Here is a 20,028-nt window from a genome sequence, read left to right on the forward strand (position 1 = left end):
ATAAAATTATCATTATTTTAATGAAATTGGAAATATTGCAATATAAACACCACAGTTACGATTTAAATGTTATAGTTTTAGTGTTTCTTAGATTTTTACATGTACAAAATATTTATACTATTAGTGGAAGAAGGCTATTACATGAGTCTGATGTTCATAATTCTTCGCTTCCTGCTTGACAATGTCTTGGATGTGTTTGACCACATCAAAAACATCTTGTTTCACATGTGACAAGCTTCTAGAAAGCCCCTTTGAAATTTAACATATGTTATCTATAAAATTTGATAGACTAATTTGTTCTTAACAACAAAGTCATCATTTTAGAAGTGAAATATTCTTAAATTTTTTGTATTTTTGTGTTGTGACTTTAGAAGTACTAATGCATCAAATACCTTTGTATGTTTCTTCAAGTGTACATAAGTAAATGCTTGTTTTGTTTGAAGTTCATTTTAGTGTGGATTTTAATGTGACCTCTGGAAAATGCAACAGAAAATATTCAACAACAGACAAGAATTAACTTCAATAGAATTCTAGATTCCAAGTTATCAAAACGTGCTCTGAAAAATGTTTTGATATGCATTTGCATTGCATTGAGATTATTAGTTACAGTGGGACACAATTCAAGTCAATAAAGTTTGATTTATCAAGAAACAACTTTATTAAAATTAATGTAAGATAGCAGTTTAACCATATATCTTTAGGCAAAATTACTTTAATTGGTTACTAGCTAATGCACATCCTAAAATACCCAGTAATTAGATGTTTGTATATTATTATCAGGCTTGGTAACTGTTAATGTTAATAAAAATATATTATTATTTGTCAAATTGTTAAGTGTGATTGTTCTATTTTAATTAATCTAAATTACTTCTCTGTGTTGCTTATGTCTACTGTCTGATGGTATGTGCAATATTATTGGTACTGTGCCCAATGTAAAAAATGAAACTCTGCAAGTAATTCTTTAAATAAAAAGTTACATCAAGTATATGGTGATGTTTTGGTTTATGTACATTGACAATAAAATAAAAACCCTGTAAAGAATGTGTACACTGTATTTGCCAACAGATGAGGGGCACCAGCCCAAAATGCTTATTGGCACTTGTAACAATTAGTTTAAAGACAGTAAAGTACATAGGAAAATAAAATGTATGTGGAAAAGTCCAGTTTCTAGAGTCAAACTTCATAGTGTCTCAAAACATAATCTAAGTTAAACTTAGATTATCATTAGAAAAAAACAGGAAGTCTAAATTGAAAATTATATGTATAAATTATAAAAATTCTATATTAATTTTCAAAATGCTAACTTACCTTTGATTTGTACTGTCTTCAAATGAATATAATAAATATCCATGTTCACACAGCAAAAAAGAATTATAAACATTCACTACTGGTTCTTTACGAACAGGTTCTCTTTAAATTTTTTAAAAAATAAATTGAGTTTGTAGTAATTTCAAATAGATATTTATAAAAATATATGTATCCTACTTGATAAATTTCCTCCACTGTTCAACAAAGTTATGACAAACTATAAAAAATTTTTGTCCTAGATTTGACTTTTGCCAGTTTGGTCTATTGCGATCCAAGTATAGCTCCTGAAGAAGAGATTTCTGTTCAACAGCAAGGGAACGATACCGGTCACGAGTTTCTTTGTCTTCTGCTTCTTGAATCTTTGAAAAAAACACAGAATTAAATCATATTTAATAACGTTATAGCAACAGATCAAGTACAATGATTATCAAAGCATCAAAAAACACTGCAAAAAAACTGTCATTCAAATAAGTAATTTTGGGCACAAAATATAATATTTATATTTTAACTTTTATATCAACAAAATTATGATTTTACTTGATAATCAAAGTATTAAGTAAAATCAATATTGTGCCCCTTCAATCTTATATCATCATCATCTTTAAACCAATATGTTTTTTAAAATTAAAATTTAACTACAAGTAGAAATAGTCATTATTGGTATGTATTTAATACATATATAAATTTGTGCATATAATACCGTCACAAAAATTCTGTTATTTAGATTAGCATCATCACTATCTGTAAAGCACACCATTTTTGGTAACTTGTCACCTTCTCAGTCCACATTATGTTGAGTTTGCAGGACTCTACTGTATTTCAATTTTTGTCATTAAATAGATGTTTTCAGGCAAATATTTCATTTCCTTGTACAGTCGACCCCCCTATAATTACGGTCCCTATAATTACGATTCCTATAAAACTACGAAAAAATTGCTACCGGTATCCGTAAAAAATAGTAAAAGTTCCCTATAAACACCTCAAACGTCATCGGGCAGCCGAACTACTTTCCTGCCGTCCGTNATTATGTTTAGAAAAATTAGTAAAATAAATTTTACAGTGAAAATCTAAAATCTGGTAAATATGGAAGAGAAGAATGTTGGGTTTTTTTTAAATAAATTATTAAGTTCAATTTTGGTTTCTACTTTTTATTGTAAAATTATTCATTCATCAAATACAATAACCAGATATCAATATGGTCAACATCTTTGTTTGTATATGATAATCAGAATGTATTGAAAAAGGTGGTGGTGGTGGTGGTTATATAAGCAGTAATCAGTACATTTACATCATTATGTATTGTTACTTGAAATTATGAATAAATGTATAAGAATTTTATTCATGATAAGAAAACAATAATTAAAAAAATGGCTCTCTTTTAAATAATTTTGTATATCAATTATCCAGAATTTAGACAGTTCACTGCAATTTTTTATAATAAATATGTAACTAACCAAGCATAAAGAACAAGGATCTCTATTCCTTGAAAATTCAGGAGCAAAAGGAAAATAATATTTAAATATTTTCCAAGCTTTCTCTGGAATTAATTTTCTAGTGTTTCCGTCAACTGACAAATTATCTAAAAGTTAAAATTTTATAAAATTTAATTAATCTTTTGAGAAAAATTATTATTCTCTAAATGAAAGTTATAATATTTATTTATTAAGAACATTAATCCATCATACTGTGTTCACATAAGAGATCTTCATTAAATCCTAATGGAACTTCATCATCAGTTTCATCCTGAAGTGTAATGGAAGGGTCATCATTATTTCCAGCTGAAATTTAAATAAACACTTCATATTCTGATGAAACTATACATACACAATTATTTTATTATTACTTACATTCTAGTAAATGTTCATTATTATCAAAAATTTCAGAAGTATTTTCAGTTTTAGTTTTCTCCAAATCATCATGTTCATACTGATCCAAAACCATTCTTCTCCAACTTCGAAGAGAACATTTTCCTATCCAATAGGCATTTTCTTCACTAAAATATATTTATAGAAACTATTTAATTATTCATTGTATGAGAAAAGTTATTTTAAATAGTTATCATCATCAAACATTAACTTTTTTTATACACTTCTTCCAGTTTAATAATAAAAAATATTTCAAATTTCCATATTAAACTGAAAAAATATCATTTTAATAATTTATACAAACAATTTTCTCTTAAAAAAGAATAAATACAGAATTTGATAATATCACAATACATTAGTAAAATATATTGCAAGTTTCACACTATTTCTGATTTCTAAATAATTGAATGACAAAATTTTTGCAAACTGGAGCAATGGCATGCTTTGACACAACTGAATGAAAGTATCAAGCAACACTTCATACTGAAAGGCCCATTTTGCCAGAATTGACTGGAAGTTGAGAGACTAGCACTGATAGACAATTTCTTGTCGTGAAAATTCAACAGAGAAAATGTAGCATTGTCAACACTCCAGCTGCCACCACACATCACAGAATCCTTTGGAAATAACATTTTTTACAGTTGTAATCTCAGAAATTATTAGCATCTGTAAAAACCAGGCTGTTGTAGCATAGAATCAAAAGGATTTATCTTAAAGTAATAAACTAAATCAAAGCCAACATCTTACAGACACACTAAAATTTTGAAAATAGTCCTTAAAAAAAAAATTCAAACGACATAAAAGTCTAACAACTGGAACAAGATAAATTAAACACTACATACCATGTATACACTCTTTCAGCAAATATGTATTTGAATTAAATACAAAACGGAACATTTTCGGCCTCTTTTAGGAGCCTGCATCAAGCATCAAACTCTACAGAATTAAAATATCTGATGTTCTGTAGAATTAGAATAAAATTAGAATCTCTAATGTTCTGTAAAGTTTGACACTTGATGCAGGCCCCTAAGAGGCTGAAAATGTTCCGTTTTGTATTTAATTCAAATACATATTATTTGCTGAAAGATTATACGCATGATATGTAATGTTTAAAAAATTCACATGAGACAAATAAATATTTTATGTAATTTTTTATGGGTATAACAAAAAATATTAAAATTTTAAAATCTAAATTTAAACAAGTTTGAGATAGTTTAAGAAAATAAAATCAGAAAGGAAATTAATACAGTAGAGCATCGATTATCCGACTCAATTGGGGACTGGGGTTGGTCGGATAATTGAAAAGTCGGATAACCAAAAAGTATTAAAAAATCCATTATTAGTGTAGTATATTATTATATCCCATGTAATTAGTATATTAGTATATCGCTATTAACCTACTTCGCGTTGAATTTTCCTCCATGTTAAGCCTATCAAAATTTTTTTTTTAAAATAATAATCGTCGCTATTGTATCATTAAAAATTAGAAAATTAAGCCTCGTTTAAATACTGGCTTCCTTTCATGGTTGATCCAGTGTTGCCAGCTAAAGCACGTAAAAATAATATTAAAGTAGCCAAGACATAGCCAAATATTGTAGCGCCACATCACTAGCAGACATTTGAATTTGCCGACTAGAACATGGTCGGTTAACCAAGGTAACGATTAATCGGGGGTCGGATAATCAATGCTCTACTGTACTTAAAAATAGATAGAAATATTTTTGAATTCATGAAAAAATGTAGAAATATTTTTTCATGAAAGGTTTTATTAACACTGTGGTACAACTTAATTTAAAATATTTACAAATCCCATTTAATAATTTAAAATTGATAATAAAAGGCTGAAAATAAGTAGATAATTTTTAGTAATTCAGTACTGAAATGCAAATGATAAATATTCTGTTTGAAAATAATAATTAATATAATGATCATTAAAATTTGCGTAAGTACTAAAGATCTTGTGCCACATATTCCAAAGAATGTAAATCATTGACTGTATACAGTTAAATATTATTATAAAAATAAACTTCTGATCAATATCTTAAAAATCATGCTCTAAAAGGAGATAAAAGTCCAAAAACATTTAGAACAGTAATATTTAAATTTAATTAATTGCTTGTTACACAATAAAAAAATAATCATTAAAATAAATTTATTAATATTCTTACATTCTCCAATAATTTTAACTCTTATTTTATTGCTAAAACATGCTGATTTATTATTTTGATAGAAAAAAAAATAGTGGACTTTATTTATACAAAGTCCAAAGTTTATACTTACTATTCAGCTGTATAAAACTGATGCTCTAAAGTCTACTACTTGCAATGACAATGACTGATGCCATTTATTAATAATTCAGTACAACTAAACGTTTACTACACAGTTGTTTCTTAAATTAAGAAAACTAAATAAAACTTTATTCACATTGAATTATTAATAAACAACACAAAGTTGCCATGTTTTCAACTTTATTAATAGTTAATACTTACATGTAGCCAGTCTGTTATTAAATAATTTATTTTTATCATAACAAGTGTCTGCTAAATATAAACAAGAGTGAAACAATTGAAAATGGTTTAAAGCAGTACTGTTTAGTTGCTTACAGATTTGAATTTCTTTTCCAATTTGATGTTTATGACTGTGTTAATAGATTTATGTCAGGAAAAAATTTCTTGATTACATGAGCATATTATTAGTTGTATCATTCATTTAATAACTAAAATTAATGCTATGTAATTAAAAGAAGTTAAGATAAATGTCAAGAATTTTTACTTTAGTACCCCTTTAGTCCTTGCCAGTCTGAAAAGATGTAATTTGTCTTCCGTATTACAATTATTGATAAAACAAAAATACTGAAATTAATATAATTTATGAAATGCAAAAACTAATTGTTTTGCTTGAATTACATAAATTACTATTTTGAAATTCAATCTTTTAGCATTTTACATTCTTGGATCAAATATCACATTTCTGTTGTTGTTGTATAAATCAATTCCCAATTTTGAAATAATTATATTTTGAAAATTAAAACCAAATACAGTTCAACCTTTTATTATTAATTTTATTTGCATACAAAAATCAGCTATTTGCATTAAAAAAATTTGGAGTCATTGAAACAATACTTTCATCCTTTTCATCTTCAAAACTTTCATTGTCATCATTCCTGTTTGTGATTTCATTAATTTGATTCCCAGATATACATAAACACAATCAGCACAAATAAATTTTTGAGTGCATTTGCTTTCTAAGTAATCTTTGAATTTAAATCATACCTAGTTGATTGGAAAATTGCACTCAAAGGATTTGTTTTATAGAAAGAAATATAATATAGGAGAAATTGTAAGTTTTTGATTCTTTTCTGTTGATATCAATAAAAATAAAATTAATAAAAATTATAGAGCAAAATTAAAACAATGCTTTATGCACCTGATGGTATGCTGCCTAGCATATACATCAGGCCAGGGAAAAAGGCTTCCTTACTTATTTCACAGTATTCCAGAAAAGTGCACTTTCAATTTTATGACTGTTGAAAATAAAACTGAAACTCTGTGTTTCATTTTCTCATATTTTAATTTTTTTATAACTGGCTAAAACATTTTTATAAAATCTAAAACATGTAATTATAAATTTACATATTCGATATAATTATAACAGAAATTTTTACTTCTAACAGAATAAATTTTGTGATAAATTTTCAGCAACCTACTCTCCATTTTGACAATCATTCAATTATAAGAGTAAAATAAAAAGTTATGAAAATAAATTCCTGTAGAAATTACCAAAATTGTCTGATTCTGTTGAATATGATAAAAACAATTGGCTTAGTTTTGTCAATCATTCAAAAACAAATGATTAATGAATTGTTTACAATCATGCTAAATACTTAATTCCCATGCATAATTTGTAGGATGCAACAGGTCATAATTTTAGCATCAGTTTAATTTTGTACAATCTTAAATTCTTTTTATAAAATCTGTTGACACAAATCACTCCTGTAGCATCAAACATCACTAGTTAAACTATCACTAGTTGAAAATATTACTTCAGCATTAAATTTATATTTGATATGAATTTATTTATAATAAATCCATCTGTTTCAGAAAAGAAATTTATTACATATATGCACATTCTGGATGCTGATTGCAATTGCAGAATTATAACTTTGATGTTAATATTAAAATTAGCAATTTAATCTATAGATGCAGAGGAAAGATAATATAGAGAAATAGTTGTAGGAAATGATAAACAAAAGGCAAAGATAACAGTTGTTTTTTATACTCTATAAAAATAATTTATGTGGAAGATTTATAATATAGATTTTGCAAATAACAACTTCTATTATAAATTTTTAGTGTTTATAGAAACAGATGTTGGAAAAACTAAAATGAATATCAATATCCACCATTTCCTGTTTTATTGGAAATCTTAATGATTTTTCTCAATTCTCAAGTACAATAGTATACTCTTGCTATTCCAAACTAGTTATTAATTATATGGAATTATTTTGTTATGAGGGACCACCCCCCAATAACTAGCTTTAATTTGTGTGTATTTCACCAGCATTCAATGTTTTGCAGGCTTAATTTTACACGTGCTTAAACGTCATTTCTACACGAGCATAATGTTCTATTTTTTAATATTAGCATTGCTGTTCTAAAGTTTGAATCGCATTCACTCGGTTTCTTGTTCCATTTTGCACTTATTTGAATTCCTCATAACTGTAGCCTGAGAAAGACCCTGATAGGATCAAAAACGTTCGCTGTTTTGTAAACACGTATTACTGGAGTTTCAGAAGGTTTTATGTGTGATGAATCCAGTATTCCTCCAGTATTTGCTAAGAAGTAGAACCTATCACACAGGAACACCATTAAGTGAATAAAATAAACTTTATTTCATTCTGATAAGTTCTACCTTATTAATTTTACAAACTTGTCACATTTTTAAAATAATCTGCAATTTCTTTTTGCTTTTGGATGGGAACATTTAGTAGAAAAATGAACAAAATTAGTTTTTTTTAAGTGATAGTGGGATTAGCACTGGTTCAGATTAGCAAATGTATTGATATTCTAAACTTTGCTTCTACTTGCCAAAGTAAATTTTTGCTTTATTAGAATTTTTTAGATTATTTCCCTTAATTCCTAAGTACTTACAAATCTTTTGACTTATCATCACCAGCAAAAATTACAGCAGAAACTTTGTAAAACTTAAACCAACACTATCAGGTTTCAAATGTTTAAGTTTGAAATCTGATAGTGTTTGGTTTGAGTTTAGTGATAGTGAAATGTAGACTCTAAAACTTAAAAGTTTGAAAGTAGAGTCTACTGGATCTGCCACTGATGATATGCCTGTTCTTTGTGAATAAAAATAAATCTATAAATATCAATTTCCCAAAACCCAATGTATTGATACTAAATCAAATGATTGCCGTAAAATAAACAATTGCCGTTATAGCATATTAAATGGGCTATTTAATATGCTATAATTAATAATTAGAAATTAAGTAATTTGGTACTAGAGGTATGGTTCTAAATTATTTAAAAAAATATTAAATTATAATAATTATTAATTTAAGAGATGGCACCTAATGTCTACTCTAGTATTAATAGCCTGATTAATTATGGCAATCATTTGGCTTAGTAAAAATAAATCAAAACATCAATTTATTAATTTTTTTTATCATTTGTCGTCATCATATTTTTTATTCCCTTTTATCAAAAATTTCTGGGAAATTATAAACTTATTCTATTAATTTCTCATTTAATGTGAGCCATTTTGTAGAAAAGGATGTAAAACCATCTGATGACGTTTAATCATTGCTGATGGCTGCATCTGATTTGCACATTGAAAAAGTTCATTCAGCTCAAGCATGTAACTGCACAGTTTTGATGTTCAGTTTATCTAGGTTGTGCATCCACAATGTCAAAAGCATTCAAACAGCATGCAAAAATCAATCATGTGGATATTCAGCTTGTAAAAATTTTTTAAAAGAAATTATTCTCTCCAGTCTAATTCCTAATAAAACAAAGTAAATTTATTCACATATATCAAATGTCTTTGTCTCTTTTATCATCATAATTTAATAGCTACTACTGATTTCTTAGAATATTTAGGAAAGTGCTAATAATAGTGTTGACAGAACATTATAAGTATTTATAATGTTCTGTCAACACATTTATATTGTCATTCATTGCTAAATTGTCAACATAAAAACCTTTCAGTGATATTTTAGTGCAAAACTATTTTCACTGATATTGTATTGGGCTATAAAACTATATATTGCTGTAAAGTAAATACTCAATATCATAATAAATTTGAAATTTACAAAAATTAAATTTGAAAAACTCGAAAATGCATTTTATTTTTAGCATCTTATGAGGAATACAGTTTGTCATTGTACAGGCACTTGTTTCCCCTGATATTTAGAAGTGAAAAGAAGTAGAAATGTTTTCTACTGTTGGCATCATGTTGCAAAATTATGAATAAATCTGAATATTTTTATATATTAGATACTTTCCAAAAATAAATTATTACTTAATGTTGTTCTTAATGTTTGAAATTTTTAACTAACAAAGCCTTATAGTTCAGGCAAAAGTGCTTTTGTGTAAAGATCTTATTAAAAGAAATTTATTCTGTTTAATGTTGCATGTTACTTTGCCTGTCGTTGTAACCTGCAAATATGAATGCAAGTTCATTCATAATTTTGCTACAACATGGCAATGATAAAAAACGATTCTTGCTTCTTACTTTTCTGAATTTATTATTGTACAGACAGTATTTTCTCAGAAAGTAGTATCTGAACAACAGATTTTATTCCTTGTAAAATTTAAAAAAGAAAATATATTTCTACAGTTCATAAACAGAAGTTTGTAAAACTTCCTTTGCTTTGGAAATCTTACTGAAAGTTTTGATTATTGTTTAAAATTTTGTTTAATTATAACATATTTCATATAACAAAAACATACTCAGAAATTTTTGCCTTTACGAGATTTGTAAGTATTTTGCTTTCTTCTTGTATCTTGGCTTTCAGTCGAAGTAACTTACATCTCATTTCAACACAATTTCTACAGAGAGATAAGTTACTGAAAAATAAAAATGAATAAATTAGTTAAATTGAAATAACCAAATGGAAATTGTTCAAAAATTTTAATACCTAAATCTTGGGCCTCCTCCATATTTCTCATAAATTTTTTCAGCCTACGTCATCAAAAAAATTTACTTAAATAATAGTTATTATATTAAACAATTTTAAGTAATATAAATTTAAAAAATTCTTACTGCCTCCAAACTAATACATTTCATTTTTGTAACTTGGTCTGGATGTAGCCTATTTTAAAAGTAGCATATAATTTTCATCATTATAATTAATAAAATTAAGTTAGAAATTAGAATTCTTACTTTCCATGCACACAGAAATACTGAGAATTGTCAATGGGCAAGATATTTCCTGTGTCACTGGTGAGCCATTTTCCTAACCAATCTGTATTGATCCACTCATAAGGCATACCTATGTTAAGTTTTAAAATATAAACTGTCATTTAAACTAAAACACTTGTATAGTTATTATAATAAAATTACCTTCTTTTACTGGAAGAATTTCATATAAAGATCTTATTTCCATTTGTCTTGCTTTACCTGTCATTACATTTTGTTCCTAGAAAATTAAAATGTTTTCTTAAGAAGTTCAAAAGAAAACTTTTATAAGTAAATAAAAAACATTATTATTATTATTATTATCAATTTTTACTATATCATGTAAAGAATAATTTGTCTTTTACTTAAATGAGGCTTCTTTAATTAATTAAAGATGCTCTTATTTGATTTTTGGAATTTGTATATTGTAAAGATTCAACTAAACTATAAGATATAAACTGACAATTTCACTAAATAGAACTTGAAATTATTTAATTATAAATTGTAAATCATTTCTTATTGATAAATCATTACTTTTTTTTAATTTTTTATGAATAAATTCACAATCAATCAATTTAGCTTCCAACAATTCAACAACATTCAAATTTTCAATTTCATTTTAAAATATGATAATAATGATTAATCTTATAACCGAGATGGGTTGATGATGATAATAAAACCCAAATGGTTAGGAGTTGAAAGTTAAAGTTTGGTACACAATTAGGGTATACCACGAGAATGCACACTAAGAAGGGATTTTTAGAAATTCCACCTGCAAGAAAGAGGAAGAGGGTTAAGGATTACCCAAAGAACTTGGCTTCTACAGTACTATTTTGTATGCAGTTTTTTGCATTTTTGCAGAAAATCTAACATAATTTTAGACGCATCTAAAAATTCTCTAATTAGCCTCAGAAAGAAGGACCTAGTTTTTGCATCCAGTGAAAATGGGTAAGATTGGCTACATACCTATAAAGGCTATCTTATGTAAGGGTTTATCACACCGAATGACAAATCTAACACATTTTAAAAATTCTTTATTCCTCTACTGCACACAATTTTAAAGAAATTTTTAAAATGTGTTACATTAGCAGAGTCAATGTTTTATTTTATTTATAAACAGAAAAGAAAAAAAAAATTAATAAGACAACTTCAAACTTTCGTTCATATTTAGTCTTCAGTTTATACAGTAGAGCGTCGTTTATCTGAATCAATTGGGGACTGGGGTTGTTCGGATAACTTATTTTTCGGATAACCAATTATGTACGAAAAAATATATTAATTTATCCCGTGTTGAAATTTTTCTCCGTTGCATGTCTCTTCACGTTGACTTTTCGTCGATGTTAAGCCTAGCGAAGACTATTGTATCGTTAAAAATTATGTTTTTNCAGCTTTACTAAAATTATTTAAATCGTCAAAGCCATTCTTATTCCACACACTAATTTCATTTGAAAATAATAGGCAAGGCCAACAAAACAATTTTTACATTTTTACGCATCCACAAAGCCATTTTACGCCTTCATAAATTTTATCGTAAAAATGTCGAACAAATTTTTTTGTTGACGTATTTATATTTAATTTAGGCATCGGTCTTTCTCTTTAAATAATGTTTTCTTTTTCATTATAAGGTCTCGAACCAAAACTTTTTGAAATAAATTTTCAATATCACAATTACATTCTAAATTGCTAGCCATAATATAAGGGCTAAAATTAAAAATAAAATTATAAAAACTTACTTGTTAAAATAAAATGTGTGATGGATATACAATTATACATACCTGGTACAAAATATTCAATTGTATGAATATAGTTTTATGAAGAAACGTAAATAAAAATAGCATAAGATATTTTTTGCTTTTTAATTATTAAAACAATCCACTTAGTTAAAAGTGCTCCCTATCAGTGACTCGTGGATGGAATCAGAGTCGATCTTGGTAGGTGTGCGGTGCATGCATGCATGCCAAATCCCGAGGGTGCCGATACTGGTTAATGTCTCTTTTGTCTCATCACTAGTATATCTCAAAGGATGCGACAGGGTTGTTGTAAATTTTAAATGTTTCTCATCATAGCTGTAAAAATCTAAATACATTAAACTTAATAAATTGTCCGTCTTTTGTTTTCTAACTAATTCGTTTTAGGACCAGGTGTTGTCCACAAAAATTCCAAAATTTACAACTTTTTGGTCACTCTCATTGAACAGAAAAAATTTCTGTCTTTATTACATATAATACAGTATTTCGAAGAAATCAGTCCCCACTATACTCTGCTATAGATTTGTTTGGTTAAGCTTTTGTTTAAGTAATATTCCGGCTCTTTCGTCAGGGTTTTGTTTATGTCCCCAATTCTCTAATTGCTTAATTATTTAACTACTTCTTAAGTAGAAATAAGTCAAAACCAGTTACTTTGTACTCGAATATTTGTAGTCTCGGGAAAAAAGTGGAAAAAGAAATTTTTATGACAAACGGATACATAAATTGTAAATTTAAGGAAAATAAATTCTAGCGCTTTTTCTGTACCTGGTGCATCTCTCTCATTCATTAAATTTAGTTGTAAATGACACTGTCAAAGTAACAGTTAATTTTTTAACATTATACAAGAATTGTACACGTTTTTTTCTACATCCCCTTAGAGATGGGACATACAAAATCGTAATATCACCGGTTTAACATTGAAAATGACCGGTTTAATATAAAATCGGAGAGCGTAATAAATATATCAAATATTTTAATGGATTTTTTAAACTCCCATCAATTATACAGAACTATCGTAAAAACATACCAGTAAATTCTTATTGGTTGGCTTAAGTTATAAATCTACTCGTTATTCATGTAATTGGCCAAATATCTAGCGGGCGGGCGACTAACAGCCCAGAACCGGTCCCGGATAGCATTGGAAGCGTTGGAATGTGTAGCATCAACTCAAGGTCGTAATCTTCCACCAGCTAAACCGGGTGAGGTTGGTGCTCTGTAAAGCGCGTGCGCAAATCTGGCTTTTTGGAATCTGACAATACAGAGATTCCACTCCGCCACTAATATTTGAATATACAATAGCAATCTTATTTTCTTTTTCACGTGCAGTATAGAAATTTGTAATAAGATACATAACGCGGTTATAATAAAATATTGTGCAATTATTTTCATGTAATTAAAATTAATATGTATTTATTTTTTATAAAATACAAGGGAAGTTGCACTTCCGTTGCTTCTAATGACAGCACGCCACTGATTGAAAGTTATTATTTCTGGCAATTTCCTTGTACAGGGCAGCCAGTTTTGTCATATGTAACATCTTTGTATACGGTTTCATAGGAGTGATTGTTAGGCTGATGGAGGAATGATGACAAATTAGATCTTTCAATGGTGTTTGGAGAGTAGCCATGTTGTCTGGCACAGCATTTCTCAAACTTTTTGCTCACACAACTGAATATATCAATATTTGTTTGTAATGGTTCCACAACTCAAATGTTTATAATATAAAATTTTTAAAATTTTGGTAAACAGGAGTCATTGTATATTATATAACGAAGTAAAATTATACATTTTTGATAAAACTTCTGTATGAAATGTAACATTGAGTACATTTCTATTAAGAGCGGTTTAGGCCAATTTTGACTTGAACAAATAAATTACTTCAATTTTTGAAATCTTGTTTTTAACAGAGAGCACTTGCTGTTTTGATAAACAGCAGGTGCTTTCTGAATATTGTAATTCCATTGTAATTCCATCAGGTTGAGTTAACACACAAAAATTATCATCCTATGATTGATGAATTATCAAATGTGATTGATGAAATACTAACTTGCAAATTTTTACTGAAAAAAAAATTTGAGTTGAGGTCAGTTTTGAAGTAGGGGCCATAGTTCTACACAAGAGATAATAGTAGCAAAAAATACTTAATTTAATAAAATATTGAGAACTTAATTAATAAAAAGATTTTATTAAGTGTGGTCATATTGTTTATATGTCTTCTCAGAAGCTTGCTTTTTCATTGTCTTCATCCTGGCAATACTGTTGTTAGAGCTGGGCAACTGGGACACTTGCTTGGGACATTGCCCTTAAGAAATTCAGTTTGTGGCTTTTTTATGCAATCCTGCCTTTTCATGGTAATTAGGCATAGCACTCTGTAGGAAATACATTGAATTGAAATAATTCTCTGCATCATATTTAGGCATTTATAGCATAGAAAATAGTAATAATTTGAAAGAACTAAGTATTAAAGCATTTAATAATAAGAAGTTGCAATAAATGTGCATGAGAAATGCACATTAAGTTTAGCAATGTCATTGACAGATTATTTTAAAGATTTTAGAGAAAATAGTTTCTTAAAAACAAAATTATTCAATAGAAACATATTTATTAAAGGCAAAGACTGTGATCTTTGAAATAATGTTACAAGAAAACAATTTTATTGATAAATAGCTTTATTAGTATTTATAATAAATTTAATGAAACCAAATCAATTTGATGTTAATTTAAAATTAATTACAAAAATTTAAAAACTTTTAGGATGTCTTTGTTGGAATGATCAATGCACAAACAGATGATGAGTTTGGAAATGCCATAATATTAAGAATACAATTTGCTTTACAAAAAGTTTATAGTCCATTGCTTAATATAACTAGCAGTTCAATATTAGCATCTTTATCTGAAGATGTTCAGGAAAATTGGCAATATTTTTTACAATCTTTTCAATCATTTGACAATTTTCTAACAGGTAAGATATTGCTATTTTAAATTATTTAATTAATTTACTTATATACATATTTTTTGCTGTNCCTAACGAAGACTATTGTATCGTTAAAAATTATTTTTTTATTTTGTACGAACAAAATAAACATATTAAAAAATATAAAAATAATAAAAAATTATACTTCAGATGTTAATTTATATCAAAAACGTAAAATATTTGAGTAGCCCAAGACATAGCCAAAGATTGAAGCGCCACAGCACTGGCGAAAATTTAAATTTGACGACTGGAATTCTTTCGGATGATTGACGTTTTGGATGATTGACTTTCGGAAAATCGACGCTCTACTGTACATATAATTATTTATATAATCTTCAACAAATTTTTAAATTGTCTGCTTACGTATTACTTCTTAAATAAAAATATGATTTAATTTCCTTGTTAATTCTTTCTTTAACATTAATATTTTCATTAATGTAAAATGATATTGTGTACAATTTAAAATGAAAATATGTAATATTATAGGCCTATACTAGCAGACAATCCGCAATACTCGCGGAATAGGATATCGAATAGAAAAGGTTAATTTAGTATTAAAAATTAAAATTAATGCCTAAGTTTATAGTCTCCACTACACGAAACATAAACTACTTGCGTTGCCAACACCAACTTCAAAAATCCAGCGAGTTGCTTAACTTTTCCGGCAACATTTGGTGGCGGCGAATAACGAGGTGAATAAAATCGTTAAGTCCGATCCCTCTCGAGATATGATACGATTTTCTTTATCTCCCCATCACCTCGACCTTTAACCGCCAAAATTTAATACCATCAATCCCCCTAATAAACAAACCTCCCTGCAAAATTTCAGAAATTTTCGACAAAAACAGGAGTTATTAAGCTTCAAAGAGTATGAATAAAATCATACCCTCCCCACACACACTAACATCATACCTACAGAAAAAAACCCTGAAATTTTTTGCATTTCTCGACGTTTCACGGTATCTCGAGTCCAAAAATGTAAAAATCTTCGGGAGTCATATTTTAACCGATCGCTGTGTTATATATAACAGAGCCGGGAAAATAATATAATGACTGCATCATCATTATATCTGTTATTCAATTTGCAATCTACACTATAACTATCGTGTTAACTTTGCATTCCATTACCTTCAACTATGGCTTCTAGTTTAACCCACTATATTAATTTATCTCATCTTTAAACATAAATTATTAAATGATTATATAATTTTTCAATATATATTATTTAATAATTTTTAATTTTATTAAATAATATAATTAGAACAAAATTAATTAACTCGAATTTGATTATTTTCATAATTCGAATTTTTTTCATATCGGCGATTTAATTAAAATTATATTTTGGAAGCCGAAAATGTATTTTAGAAATATTCAAAAATTATAAAAATTAGAAGAAATTATTATTATTTTTCCCTAAAATTAGTAATTATATTTAATTTTTTATATTTTAAATAATATATAAATATTTAATTAACATTTATTCTGTAGTTAGAATTATGTATTCTATTATAATCAATTAATTTTTTAAACATTAATATTTGTTCTAAATCACCTATTTAATTTGTAATATAATAATTAAACACGACACTTGTACTCTAAAAATTCGCACTCTTAACAATATTTTTACATTAATAAGACATTAATGTGCTGATACAGGTAAATGTGTAGGGCCTATTCATAAGCAAACAGTACGAAATTAGGACAAAATAAATAGAACAAACATGCTTTGTTAGAAAAGTTTCAATAGCACTTAAACGATTACATAAACTCTTCTCTACAAATGATTAAATCAATAACAGTCTTAATTTGGTTGGTAAATATAATTGGAAAATCCAATAAGTGTTCATTATTAAAGTTACAATCAATGAATTTCTAATCAATTAAAAAGTTTTAATTCTACATTAGTTAATTTAGAAATGTATCGAATTAATCTAACGTCGCTTTGACACATTAATAAATTAAATATTTTAATAACTAGACATTTAATTCATTATAAAATATGAAATAATTTATTTTTTTTTTCATTTCAGATTCATTTTACTTTGTATAAATTTTATATTTTTAATCATTTTATAAAATTAGAATAAGTATGCAACCACAAAGTCCTCAATATCATCATAATCTTCAGGTATGATGTCTTTAATTCATTTTAAATGTTAAAATTTATTAAAACGTCATCTATTGATATAAATTGAGACCCACGTCTAGTTATTTACTGACTAAATTTTTAAAAAATAAACAATCTCTCGTTGGTTTTGTTTGTTTGTGTTATAATGATAAGATGTTTAAATTTGATTTGTTTCTGTAAATAAACTTTTTAAAGTTTATATAAAATTGTTTTTCTTAATTTAGTATCTAGACTTGTTTACAAAAAAAGTTACAATGCTTAGATTTAATTAACCTTACTGTATTTATGAGAAATAATTATATATATTTTAGATGTCTTTTATATTTTTAGTGGCTTTATATAACGATAAAAATATTTTAAAGCGTCATTATTTATAGATGTAAATTGAGATATAGACTTATCCTTCAGACGAGAACACCTGTTCGGCAGGTGATTTAAACAAAAACTTATGATTTTCAAGATTGATTCCTTTAAATTCCACTTTAATAATGACTGGTGTTGCCACGATCTAAGCCATCTTTTGAATTAACTTATCTCGAATGTAAAAAAACAAATTGACGTCTTAAATATTCAAAATATCTGCTATAATCACAGCCACTTTATTCTTGTAAATGTTATAAATTAATATATAAAAGCTACGAATTTATATCTTATATACACGCTCAGATTATTTTTTAGAATAAGGTTTATATTGTAGTACGTTAGAAAATCCAAGCGTAGAAATGAAACATACAAAAATTAATTTACAAAATAAGAGACTTGTAACATCATGCTCCATTAATGAAGTTCGAAATTAAATTTTTACTGAGCTAAAATAAAAATAAAATAAATCACAAATTATATAACTCGGTTGCAAATTATATATATTTAATATTAATAATATATAATATGTTTGCAAGAATTATTTTAATGTAATAATTAATTAAACTCTGTAAGTACTGTACATACTGTATGTATTCTTAATTAAAATGTTGCATTGATCAATATTAAATTTAACTATTAGATGAAATAAAGTTGAAAATTATTGGTGAGTGATCAGTCATTAAACTAATATAAATTTTATTAATATTCACCTTTTCAACAATAATATATTTTAGCATTTTTTAAAATAATTTCTAACTATAAAGTGCCACTCAAAATTTTAATTTTTAAAATTATTTATATATTATTTATTATATTAAGTTGACGTTGATTGAATTATAATTTGTGCTGTTATTTGACTTCGAATTTATAAGTTGACTGAAGCTGACAAGTCTCGGTTAGTTTATAAATTTTCCAGTAGCTGTTATATATCATTCATTTAAAACACAGAACAGTAATTGTATCTTTTAAGTATTTTTGAATAAAAAATTTATTTTGCACATAAATTTCTAGCATTTTCTGTTAGCCATTTCGCGTTTTTAATAAGGTTATTGTACTTTTTTTCGTGTTCTCTTAAGCATGATAAAATCATGAATATTTATGAAGTTATTATCTTCCTCACGAACTTTTTCACATTAAATTTGCAATATTGGGTGTTTAATTTGAATAACTTTCTTAAACAAAAACTTTATTATCTAACAAAATTTATCTAAAGCCTCATATCTTATTAAAAGAAAATGTGACGATAAAAATTTTATTATTGATTAAAATATATTTCCATTTTGCCTCTTATTTTCTATTATTAGAGTCGTTAATATGGCAAAAGATATTATGATTATTCCCATTAATCACGCTTCAATATTTAAATTATTTTCAAAGTTAAACATTAAACTATTCTGNATTAAGTTGACGTTGATTGAATTATAATTTGTGCTGTTATTTGACTTCGAATTTATAAGTTGACTGAAGCTGACAAGTCTCGGTTAGTTTATAAATTTTCCAGTAGCTGTTATATATCATTCATTTAAAACACAGAACAACAGTAATTGTATCTTTTAAGTATTTTTGAATAAAAAATTTATTTTGCACATAAATTTCTAGCATTTTCTGTTAGCCATTTCGTGTTTTTAATAAGGTTATTGTACTTTTTTTCGTGTTCTCTTAAGCATGATAAAATCATGAATATTTATGAAGTTATTATCTTCCTCACGAACTTTTTCACATTAAATTTGCAATATTGGGTGTTTAATTTGAATAACTTTCTTAAACAAAAACTTTATTATCTAACAAAATTTATCTAAAGCCTCATATCTTATTAAAAGAAAATGTGACGATAAAAATTTTATTATTGATTAAAATATATTTCCATTTTGCCTCTTATTTTCTATTATTAGAGTCGTTAATATGGCAAAAGATATTATGATTATTCCCATTAATCACGCTTCAATATTTAAATTATTTTCAAAGTTAAACATTAAACTATTCTGTAAATTATTTTGTAGTTTTTTTAAGAGTTTTATTATATATAAGATAATCGTTTAATTCTTTGTGTACAGGGAACACCGCCACCTTATCCACAAAAGGAACAGTTTATTTACTACCCGTCTACACCTGCATCTCCAGGCTTGTTTTATCCTACTTGTAATATAATAATTAAACACGACACTTGTACTCTAAAAATTCGCACTCTTAACAATATTTTTACATTAATAAGACATTAATGTGCTGATACAG

General features: G+C 26.6%; 1 protein-coding gene and 1 long non-coding RNA gene across 2 annotated transcripts; one reads left to right on the forward strand and one right to left on the reverse strand.

The window, feature by feature from the left end:
* Nucleotides 1-1,308: 1,308 nt before the first annotated feature.
* Nucleotides 1,309-10,823, reverse strand: LOC111616288 (ubiquitin carboxyl-terminal hydrolase 48-like; the record flags this gene model as incomplete). Its single annotated transcript, XM_023357720.1, has 10 exons — nucleotides 10,749-10,823; nucleotides 10,569-10,677; nucleotides 10,449-10,497; nucleotides 10,324-10,367; nucleotides 10,136-10,252; nucleotides 3,156-3,301; nucleotides 2,994-3,086; nucleotides 2,763-2,887; nucleotides 1,486-1,667; nucleotides 1,309-1,410 (listed from the first exon to the last, which is right to left on the reverse strand). Coding segments are annotated over exons 1-10 (1,031 nt in total), but the record flags the coding sequence as incomplete, so codon positions are not given.
* A 5,846-nt stretch (nucleotides 10,824-16,669) lies between these two features.
* LOC111616287 lies at nucleotides 16,670-19,933 on the forward strand. The gene is made up of 3 exons (XR_002755220.1): nucleotides 16,670-16,727; nucleotides 17,336-17,433; nucleotides 19,851-19,933. It is a non-coding gene; the product is annotated as an uncharacterized LOC111616287 (long non-coding RNA).
* Nucleotides 19,934-20,028: the final 95 nt, after the last annotated feature.

This window comes from Centruroides sculpturatus, unplaced genomic scaffold, assembly GCF_000671375.1.
Source record: "Centruroides sculpturatus isolate CEXI.00-Female unplaced genomic scaffold, Cexi_2.0 scaffold2722, whole genome shotgun sequence".
Classification (NCBI taxonomy): Eukaryota; Metazoa; Arthropoda; class Arachnida; order Scorpiones; family Buthidae; genus Centruroides; species Centruroides sculpturatus.